Consider the following 10,912-nt stretch of genomic DNA (forward strand, 5'->3'; position numbering starts at 1 on the left):
AGTGGCGCTGTGGCTCAAGTGGTAGAGTGCTAGCCTTGAGCTGAAGAGCTGAGGGACAGCGCCCAGGCCCAGAGTTCAGGCCCCATGACTGGACCCAAAAAAAAAGTCTCATGGACTTTCCTGCCCTGGCTGGCTTTGAACCATGATCCTCAGATCTCAGCCTCCTGAGTAGCTAGGATTACAGGCGTGAGCTACTGCTGCCCTGCTTCAGCTAGTATGACTTCTGTAGTACTTAAAGGTGTCTTGCTGCCCAGGCTCTGGTGGCTCACACCTGTAATTCTAGCTACTCAGGAGCCTAAGATCTGAGGATCACGGTTCAAAGCCAGCCGGAGCAGGAAAGTCTGTGAGACACTTATCTCCAATTAACTACCAGAAAACTGGAAGTGGCGCTGTGGCTCAAGCGGTAGAATATCCTTAAGCTGAAGAGCTCAAGGACAACACTCAGGCCAGACCCAGAGTTCAAACCCCATGACTGACCTCCCCCCAAAAATGTCTTGCTAATAAACTAAGAGATCAGGGGTTTTTTTTGGTGGTGATCTGTTGATACCTGTATCCCTAGTAAAACTCAGAACTTAGATCCCTGATAAGAGTACTCTCTAAGAAGGAGAATCTATAAGGGGAAAATATGTGTAAAGTAAGTATTTTTGTTCAGTAGGCTGATTGAAACCTTGATTAATACCTTAATTACTTTTCACATATAGCTTTCCAGTACTACGTATTCTCCCCCTTTCCAACATGGAGAATTAGTTCCTTCTACCTCTTCGTATCTCTTCAGGAAAGTTGCAGACATTGGCAGTGCTGTTGAGACAGCTCAAGGCTGAGGGACACCGGGTGCTCATCTTCACACAGATGACCCGAATGCTGGATGTATTAGAGCAGTTTCTCACTTACCATGGTCACCTCTACTTACGTCTGGATGGGTCTACTAGGGTTGAACAGAGACAGGTAACCAGGACATTTTCAACTCTTTACAGCTTAGCTTTGGCTCTTTTTCTTAATCCTTGGGTTTTCGGAAGGGGCCCTCCAAGGTTACTTGGACCATTTTTGAAGTAGATCTCTAAATAGCATTTTTTTTTCTTCCCCCTTCTAGGCCTTGATGGAACGGTTCAATGCAGACAAACGAATATTCTGCTTCATCCTTTCAACTCGAAGTGGGGGTGTAGGCGTGAACCTGACAGGAGCAGACACTGTTGTTTTTTATGACAGTGACTGGAATCCCACAATGGATGCTCAAGCCCAAGATCGTTGTCACCGAATTGGTCAGACTAGAGATGTACACATCTATAGGTAATTGATTGGTCTTCCTTACTTTTTGTTAGGAAGGCGTTGATATTTGTCTGTTTACACCTTTCCTCCATCTCCTCCTAGGCTTATTAGTGAGCGGACAGTGGAGGAGAACATCCTAAAAAAGGCAAATCAGAAGAGAATGTTAGGAGACATGGCCATTGAGGGAGGCAACTTCACCACAGCCTATTTTAAACAGGTACATGGCAGAAGAGAATCGCTGTGTTTATAGAAATGCTTCCTGCTTGCTAAAGAGCTGCTGCTTTGGCCCCCACAGATCTTTCAACAAGAGGAACTTTTCATGCTTCTAGGCCTCATAGGTATAGACATAAGAGTAGCATTCTGTTGGTTAACATCTTAAAGATCTCTTCTGTTGTATCCAATAGCAGACCATCCGAGAGCTGTTTGATATGCCTCTGGAGGAATCATCCGGCTCATCTGTACCCTCGGCTCTTGAGGAAGAGGAGGAGACTATGGCTAGCAAACAGACCCATATTCTAGAGCAGGTGGGTACGCGTAGAGTTGCTGCTTAACATGTTTCTATGTTTCTTCTCTTTTTGTTCATCCATGGAGGAAAGAACAGTTTCTGCTCTTTTCCAGATTATAGTCAGCCTTCGCGTGCGTGTGTGTGTGCGTGCGTGCGTGCCTGCGTGCGTGTGTGTTTACTACAACTTGAACTCTGAGCCTCATCCTTTTGTGTTGCATATCTGGTTTTATCTAAACTTGGCCTTGGATTTTTGCCATAATCAAATCATAGATACAATGTTTTTTAAGTGTTTTCTTTGTCTTCTGTATATTCTGGAAGGCCTTGTGCCGGGCAGAGGATGAAGAGGATATTCGTGCGGCTACCCAGGCCAAGGCTGAACAAGTGGCTGAACTTGCAGAATTTAATGAGAATGATGGGTTTCCTGCTGGTGAGGGAGAAGAGGCCAGTCGCCCTGGGGTGGAGGATGAGGAGATGTCCCGTGCTGAGCAGGAGATTGCTGCCCTTGTAGAACAGGTCAGTGTTGGATCTACTACTACTTGCCTTCATCCTTTTTTTTTCCCTACTCTTACGGTGCCTTTTTCTGTCATATGTGAGTGATAATGAACAAGGTGATTGGGCCTTGGGCACCAAACCCCTTTGTTTATCACCTCTGTATTTTCCTGTAGCTGACTCCCATTGAGCGCTATGCCATGAAATTCCTGGAAGCCTCATTGGAGGAAGTGAGCCGAGAGGAGCTCAAGCAGGCGGAAGTGAGTATTTCTGGGGAATGAGACTTTGAGTGGGAAGCTGTTAATTGCTACACCTTTTCACTTTTCTTGCCTCCTGCTGACCTCCTTGGGTTCTGCTGTTGGTAGGAACAAGTGGAAGCTGCCCGCAAAGACCTTGATCAAGCCAAGGAAGAGGTGTTCCGCCTACCTCAAGAACAGGAGGAAGGGCCAGGGGCTGGGGATGAGATGTCCTGTGGGATTGGTGGAGGCAGCCACCGGCGCAGTAAGAAAGTCAAGGCTCCTGAGAGGCCGGGGACTCGTGTCAGTGAGCGTCTTCGTGGAGCCCGGGCTGAGAATCAAGGGGCAAACCACACTCCTGTCACGTCTACCCATCATACCCGTAGTACCTCCACACCCTCTCGTTGCAGCCCTGCCAGGGAGCGAGCTCCCAGGCCAGTGCCTAAACCACGACCTACTCCAACTTTAGTTCCTGCTACAATTCCTGCCCCAGTCCCTGCCCCAATTCCCATTTCAGCCCCAAATCCAGTAACTGTTCCTATCCATATCTCTCCTTCTTCCCCACCTCCTCCAAAGATTCCTCCCTCTTGTTCTTCTCCTGCCTGTACCCCTCCTCCTACCTGTACCCCTCCACCACCTCATACCCCACCACCAGTCCAACCCACTCTCCTAAGTCCTTCCTCTCTTGTCCAGCTTGATTTGCCTTCTCTTCCTGACTCTCCCCCAGTCACGAATCCCCCTTTGAGCTTGAGGCCTGAGCCAGAACTGGGTACACAAGCTTTGGCATCTGTGGAGACCTTGGAGATGGCTGGTGTGACCAATTCTGGGAGTTCCCCGCTTACTCTTGTACCCCCGAAGGATCTGCTGCCAGTTGCTGTTGAGATCCTACCTGTGTCAGAGAAGAACCTTCCTGTCATTCCTTCTGCACCAAGTCCAACCCTGGAGGCTGGCAGCATCCCCAATGGTCAAGAGCAGGAAGTCTCAGATCCTGCTGAGGGACCCATCCTCACAGTACTGCCTGGCAGGGAGGAATTGCCCACCAGTCGGAGTGAGAGCAATGGGCTGGAGCTCCCACCTTCAGCAGCATCTGATGAGCCACTTCAGGAGCCACTGGAACCTGACAGGAACTTGGAAGAGCTGGTAGAAGTTCGGACTCTAACCTCCAGCCCAGAGAAGCCACAGGAACTTGTTACAGCTGAAGTCACAGCTCCATCCACCTCTTCTTCAGTCACCTCCTCTCCTGAGGATCCTTCACCTGCCCGGCCCCCTCGGCGTCGCACCAGTGCTGATGTGGAAATTAGGGGTCAGGGGACTGGCCAGCCAGGGCAACCTCCAGGCCCCAAAGTGCTTCGCAAACTGCCAGGACGGCTTGTAACAGTAGTAGAGGAGAAAGAACTTGTGAGGCGACGGCGACACCGGGCAGCTGTCAGCACTCTAGTACCTGGGGTCTCTGAGACCAGCACCAGCCCAGGAAGCCCATCAACCCGCAGCATGTCAGGGCCAGAATCCTCACCTCCCGCTGGCGGGCTCTGTGAAACTGCTCCCACATCCTCATTGCCCACCCCAACCCAACCACCCTTCATAGCTCGTCGTCGAATTGAGCTGGGGGTGACTGGTGGGGGCAGCCCAGAGAATGGAGAAAGGGCACTGCTCACCATCACTCCCCCTGCTGTGAAACGTCGGAGGGGGAGGCCCCCAAAGAACAGGTCGCCAGCAGATGCTGGCAGAGGGGTGGATGAGGCTCCTTCATCTTCATCTACATCAAAGGGAAAAACCAACGGGGCTGATCCAGGCCCTGGAGCTGAAACGCTCATTGTAGCCGAGCCTGTCCTAGGGCCCGATCCCTTTCACAAACCAGAGCCCATCATTCTGTCACCTGTGGAGAAAAGAAGGCGGGGGCGTCCCCCTAAAGCAAGGGAATTGCCCATCCCTGGGACCATTTCCTCTCCAGGAGATGTCAATTTAGAGAGCCGGACACAGCCACTCCCACTACCATCATCCCTGCCACCACTCCCACCACTGCTAGCCTATCCCACTGCTACTGTCACCAACACTGTCACCACTGTTACCATTTCAACATCCCCACCCAAACGGAAGCGAGGCCGGCCTCCTAAGAATCCATCATCACCTCGGCCCAGCCAGCTCCCTGTCTTGGACCGTGACAGCTCTTCTGTCCTTGAGAGTTGTGGATTGGGAAGGCGGCAGCAACCCCTGGGCCAAGGAGAGAGTGAGGGTAGTTCCTCTGATGAGGATGGAAGCCGTCCCCTCACTCGCCTGGCCCGCCTGCGGCTTGAAGCAGAAGGGGTGCGAGGACGAAAGAGTGAAGGGTCCATGGTGGTGGCTGTAATTCAGGATGACCTGGATCTAGCAGATAGCGGGCCAGGCGGGTTAGAACTGGCACCTCCTGTGGTCTCATTAACCCCCAAATTGCGTTCGACCCGGCTGCGTCCAGGGTCTCTAGTCCCCCCACTAGAGACTGAAAAGGTGCCTCGCAAACGGTCAGGGGCTCCCCTTGGTGGGAGTCCTGGGCTAACAAAGCGGGGTCGTCTGCAGCCCCCAAGTCCCCTGGGGCCTGAGGGTTCAGTAGAGGAGTCTGAGGCTGAAGCCTCAGGTGAGGAAGAAGACGGGGATGAGACCTCACGCCGCAGGCCCGGCCCCCGCAGGCTTGCTGGGACCACCAACCAAGGGGACCAGCGCATCCTACGCAGCAATGCTCCTCCCCACCTGTCTGGCCCTACCATTAGTCACAGAGGCCGAAAGGCCAAGACGTGAGTGGACTGCCTTCTCCCAGGCTTTCCACCACAGCCGTTCTCCCTCCATGACCAGGCCTGACTCTTAACCACTACTTGAAGTCTTTTGAGGGGGAAAGCCTCCAGGGAGACAAAGAGGCCTTCTCCCTTTCACCAAAGTAGGGAGTAGGCAACTGGTTGTCATGGAATGGGCTGATCACAATCCCCCTCCCTCCCACCCCTTATGGCTGGGCAGTGTTAAGGGTGGCAAGATAGTCTCTGTCCCCACCCCCTTGTACTTGATTCCCCAGCTATCTTTCACAGCCCCATGCCCTTAGGGGGACGGGGAGGGGCTTCTCTACAATGAGTTTTTTTTTTCTTTTCTTTTTTTTTTAAGAAGAAAAAAAAATAATAAACTTAGTTTCTGTACAAGCATCCGCGTAAGGAGGCTTCTGATTTTCTGGTCTGGTGGAGGGCTGGGTGGGAACTTCGGCATCATTTTTCCCTCCTCTCCCTCTTGCAAAGGCCATAATACTGATCTGCAATCCAGGATTGTATACCACTGAGGCTGAAATTTCACCTCAAGAAGAGAGAAGATTGGCAAAGCTGACCTCCTGGTAGAGTGTTTCCCAAAAAGTTTTAGTTCTAAATTACGAGAACATATTCATCCTCTCTCCTAATCCCTTCGTTATGTGGAGCTCTTTGATGCCTCAGTCTGCCCTTCTTTTAACCCTTTGGCTCAGATGCTTCCTTTCACTCCTTTCTCCAGAAGGCAAGCAGCCTCCCTCTTCTTGCTTCATCCCAGGGCCCTACACAGCGTTCCATCTAGCCAAACTGGTTTGAGTCAGCCACACCCCTTTCCCAGCTCCTGGGGCTCTTCAGAAGGTGGCTGGCCACCCAACCCTAGCCCTGGGTGGGGCTTTGGAGCCCCGAGTCTGCTCCTCCACCCAAGTCAAATCAAACCTGAGGCTGGAGCTGAAACTCTCAATCCCTCCAGGCCTATAGCCAGGTAAGAGCCCCTGTTTACATTTTCTGACCTCAACCCCCTGTTACCCCTCTATGGGTGCTTTATGTTTACTTCAGCTGAGTTACTTATACCTATTCCCCTGCAGTTTTGTGGCATACACCTTCACTTTCTGCTTGTCTGGCCTCTTTCCCCCAGTCTGTCTTTTGTTGTATTTGAGGAATCTTAGATGGTTCCGTTTTGTTTAGGCTTTAAGGGAATGGTTGGACATAAGATTGAAGAGGGTTTTATGAGGAAGGCCTGAGAAGATGTGAAATGAGTAGGGCATCATTATGCAAGTTTCTATGTGGAGATGAGGTCATTTGGACTCTTGTTAATCTGATTATGTAGGTTAAAATGGGGGAGAGGAGGTGGCAAGGCAAGGAGGCAGCCTAGAAAATAAGGTACCAGCTTGGGGGAACTAAGGTCTTTTTGATGTTCAGGTTCTTCAACTGTTTAAAAAGGAGGAGGGGCTTATATGGTAGGCCTCTCCCCTGGGTTACATGTCTCCCCACACACACACACACACTCACACTTCTATCCTTGGGATTGCTTATATGTGAAATGGCTGCTTTGAAGAAGGTTGCAAGACCTAGGATCTTGCTAGGTCCTCAGTACTTGGGAGTGGTCTCTGGGGAACTTAAGGGGCCTTTGAAATCCAGTTTAAAATCACTTGTTCATGAGCCATGTATGCTGGTACACACCTGTAATTCCAGCAATCCCAAGCTAAGCTAGGAAGATCAGAATTTTAAGGGCCAGCCTGGACTATATCGTAAGATGCTGCCTTAAATGTCTTCAGCTTTGAGCTTCTTTTCTGGTCTGAGTCACTCACTAGAGGAATTTCCCAGTGAGGCAGCATTCCGAAGACTTGGGCCAAGCTTTCAAGACAGCATGCTTTAAGAGGGGTGGAGTTACAGCAAGCCAGTTCAAGGGCTTATTGTTGGGCTTACAAGTGCCTTGACTATCGCCCACAGGTGATGGAGGACGAGGAGAAGGCAGTGGAGAGCTTGGTGAGCAACACAGAAGCTGCTCATTCTCCATACCCCATCCGTTGCTGCTGGCTCCGCCTTCGCTGTTTGGCAGCCACTAGCATTATCTGTGGCTGCTCTTGCCTGGGAGTCATGGCTCTTGTGTTTGCCATCAAGGTGAGGAATACAGTTCTGTGGGAGCAGGGGTGGGAATAAGGCAGTGGTTTTATCTGACCTGTCTGTTGGTCAGACAGTAGGTAAATAGCTATCAGTGCTTGGCTCTGGGCCTCAAGCCAGAATAAGGTGTGATTACTGTCATCAAAGGACCATGCATAGCCTAATAAAATAGGTAGCTATGAAAATGGGTAATATTAATAGTTCATCAGTAGCAGGAAGCATAGAGTATCTTGGGAGCCAGGAGGGTTTGTGTGTGTATGCATAAGTAGTAGAGCTGCTAGCTAACGAGGCATTTTAGGGGAGGTAACAAAAAATAACCTTAAATGATGAATGAATGAAGTGAAAGGTCATTCCCAGTAAAGTAAGTGGTAAGACCTGGACCATTAGTTCAGTATGGCTGGTCCAGTGAGAGTAAAAGATGAAATCAGAGAGGATCCAGATTTCTGAGAGCCAATTTTATGCTTAGGAATCTTTACCTTCAGTACTTAAGAGTCATGTTAGGAGTTTTGCAAGGGGAGAGGGGCATGGTCAAATTTGTTTCAGAAGGGTCTACTCTTGAGTTAAGTGTTGGTGGTTTACACTTGCAATTCTAGCTATTCAGGAGGCTGAGGATCAAAGTTCAAGGCCAGCCTGGGCAGATACATTTTTGAGACTTAACCAGTCAACCAGCAAAAAGCTTAGAAGTGGATCTGAGGCTAGAATGCCAGCCTCAAGCGGAAAAGCCAAGTCCCTGAGTTCAAACCCCCTTGCTGATATCAAAAAGGAAAGGTCTGTTCTCAAGGCCTCCCTCAGGGTGAACTGGTAGGGGACAAGACTGGAGAATTGCTAGGGGTCAAGACTGGAGGCAATATGTCACTTTGGCAGCAATTTCAAGGAGTAATGAAGCATTGATGAGAAGGCATCATCTGGATAGGTAGCTTTTGTTTTTAGTTAGAGGGTGTGTGTGTGTGTTTGGAATTAACCTCTCATCCTCACATGTTCTAGGAAATTACCACTAGCATATCCCACCTGCACATAATTTTTTTTTAAATGCCAGTCCTGGGACTTGAATGGGGAATTAAAAAAATTAAACAGTTTTTTCCAAGGTAATCTTCACTACTTGGGAAGCAGGGCCAGGAAGATTTCAAGTTTAAAGCCAGTGTGGTCTGGGAGCCATGGCTCATATCTATAATTCTAGGGAGGCTAAGATTTTAAAGGATCCCAGTTCAAAGCCAGTCCAGGCAAGAAATTCTCTAATTAACCACCCAACCTTGAAGTAAGTCGGGCGCTGGTGGCTCATGCCTGTAATCCTAGCTTCTCAGGAGACTGAGATCTGAGGATCTCAGTTCAAAGCCAACCAAGGAGGAAACCCCGTGAGACTCTTATCTCCAATAAACCACTAGAAAGCTAGAAGTGGCATTGTAGCTCAAGTGGTAGAGTGCTCACCTTGAGCTGAAGAGCACAGGGACAGTGCCTAAGCCCAAAGTTGAAGCCCCATGACCAATGAAAAAAAAACTAGAAGTAGAGCTATAACTCAAGTGGTAAAGTGCTAGCTTTGAGCAAAAAAACCTAAGGAACAGTGCCCAGATCCTGAGTTCAAGCCCTAGAACTGGCACAAAAATAAACTAATCTGGATTAAAATACTGAGATTCTGTCTCAAAAACAACACAAAAAGGGCTAGAGGATAGCTCAAATGGTAGATGCAAGGCCCTGAGTTCAGTCCTCCGTACCAAGGAAAGGGAGGTACTTTTCAGGCTGGAGATGTAGTTAAGTAGTAGAATGCTTGCTGGGAATATAGGAGGTCCTGGGTTTAATCCCTAGCAATGCACACAGGCACACACACAATATGGGACCTTGTAACCTAACCAGGGCCACCTTGGTTATATATACCTTTACTTTGCAGATGAGGTATGAGAGACATACTAGAAAGGAAGGTAATATGTTAGAGTGTGAGGTTAAAAGCTGTGGTGGATGGTGGAGTGGAGCGGGACTGTGGGTACTTTGGGGCAGAAGCAGGGGAAGAACCTAACCAAGAACCTGCCCCCACAGGCAGAAGAGCGGCATAAGGCAGGCCGGTCCGAGGAAGCAGTGCACTGGGGGGCCAAGTCCCGGAGGCTCATCCTGGCTAGCTTTGCTGTCTGGCTTGCTGTCCTTGTTCTGGGTCCCCTGCTGCTGTGGCTGCTCTCCTACACCATCGCTCAGGCTGAGTGACCCGGGGTGGCCTCTGTTGAGTGTCAGCTGAGACCTCCTGAATCCAGTTGGATAGTGCAGCACTGCTCAGTTCTGGTGACAGCTGTGGTCCTTTCTGGATGGAAGGATGGTACCTGTCTCAAAGGCCCTTGAAAGAGCTCATCTATCCCTTTATAAAAGAAGAGCAGCAGCTGAGACTGAGGAGAGGTCCACTTACTCTGTTCTTCCAGTGCCCTTACCTTCTGTCTCCCTTACCCCACTACATCCTAGGGGCCTCCACCCAGAAATGATTGAAGACCAGGCCTGATTTTATTAGATATTTTATAATAAAAAAAAAAAAAACCTTTTTTGTTGGTAAAATGTTCCAGTCTAATTGCTTTTTTCTTTTCCCTGGGGTTTTGGTGAGAGTCAGACTGAACATCTGACTGATAGCTTAAGCCTGCACCTGGCCTCTAAGCCTCACCTACCTAGGAGCTCCAAGAGAAAGAAAAGAAGGATTTTGTTTCTTTGGCAAATTTCCCTTATTGTGAAAACCCTAGCTTCTTTATACATAAACAGAGACTTTGAGGCCAGAAAAGAAAAACAGTAGCAGTAACTACTATTCAGAGTACTGTCAGGCTGTGTTCTAATAAAGTACTTTGTTTCTTCCCTCCTAGTAACGATTCAGAAGTAGTTTCTAATATTCTTTATAGTTGAGACTATAGGTGCAGATTCATCAAGATCATTCAGCTAATAAAAGGCTGATACAAGCTGGTGTCAGTGGCTCACTCCTGTAATCCTAGCTACTCTGGAGACTGAGATCTGAGGATCCTGAGGATCATGGTTCAAAGCCAGTCCAGGCAGGAAAATCCCTGAGACTCTTTATTCCCAATTAGTCCCCAAAAACTGGAAGTGGCACTGTGGTTCAAAGTGGTGGGGTGCTAGCCTTGAGTAAAATAGCTGGACTGGGCTGGGAAAGTGGCTCAGTGGTAGAGTGCTTGCCTTGCATGCATGAGGCCCTGGGTTCGATTCCTCAGCACCATATAAGCAGAAAAAAAAGCCAGAAGTGGCGCTATGGCTCAAGTGGTAGAGCACTAGCCTTGAGCTGAAGAGCTGAGGGACAGCGCCCAGGCCCAGAGTTCAGGCCCACAACCAGAACCCCCTCCAAAAAAAAAATAGCTGGACTGAGGCCAGGCCCTAAGCTCAAGCCCCACAACAATAACAACAACAAAAAAAGGCAGAACAAGATTGAACCAAGACAGTTTGGTTCCAGATCTGAGAGGGAAAAGTGGGGCTGGAAAACAGTTAACAAGCACACTTTCTCTTGAGCCTGATTCAGATCATGGTTCTGGAAACAGTTGAGGGGCTCCATATGGTATCCAAAGACAGTA

General features: G+C 49.2%; 1 protein-coding gene across 6 annotated transcripts in view; it reads left to right on the forward strand.

Annotated features, from left to right (window-relative positions):
• Positions 1 to 10,179, forward strand: part of LOC105982004 (transmembrane protein 265) — a 53,962-nt gene extending 43,783 nt beyond the window's left edge. For 3 of the 6 annotated variants that reach the window (XM_013011397.1, XM_013011392.1, XM_013011393.1), the window contains 7 exons: positions 776 to 945; positions 1,091 to 1,287; positions 1,369 to 1,483; positions 1,671 to 1,790; positions 2,090 to 2,284; positions 2,437 to 2,520; positions 2,626 to 5,660. In XM_013011397.1, the coding sequence (XP_012866851.1) occupies positions 776 to 945; positions 1,091 to 1,287; positions 1,369 to 1,483; positions 1,671 to 1,790; positions 2,090 to 2,284; positions 2,437 to 2,520; positions 2,626 to 5,268 (3,524 nt within the window). In that variant the 3' untranslated portion in view covers positions 5,269 to 5,660. Of the gene's footprint in view, positions 1 to 775; positions 946 to 1,090; positions 1,288 to 1,368; positions 1,484 to 1,670; positions 1,791 to 2,089; positions 2,285 to 2,436; positions 2,521 to 2,625; positions 6,235 to 7,202; positions 7,374 to 9,401 lie in introns of those variants that run through there. The other 3 variants (XM_013011394.1, XM_013011395.1, XM_013011396.1) reach the window with 3 other exon arrangements.
• Positions 10,180 to 10,912: the final 733 nt, after the last annotated feature.

Source organism: Dipodomys ordii, unplaced genomic scaffold (assembly GCF_000151885.1).
Source record: "Dipodomys ordii isolate 6190 unplaced genomic scaffold, Dord_2.0 Scaffold14, whole genome shotgun sequence".
Classification (NCBI taxonomy): Eukaryota; Metazoa; Chordata; class Mammalia; order Rodentia; family Heteromyidae; genus Dipodomys; species Dipodomys ordii.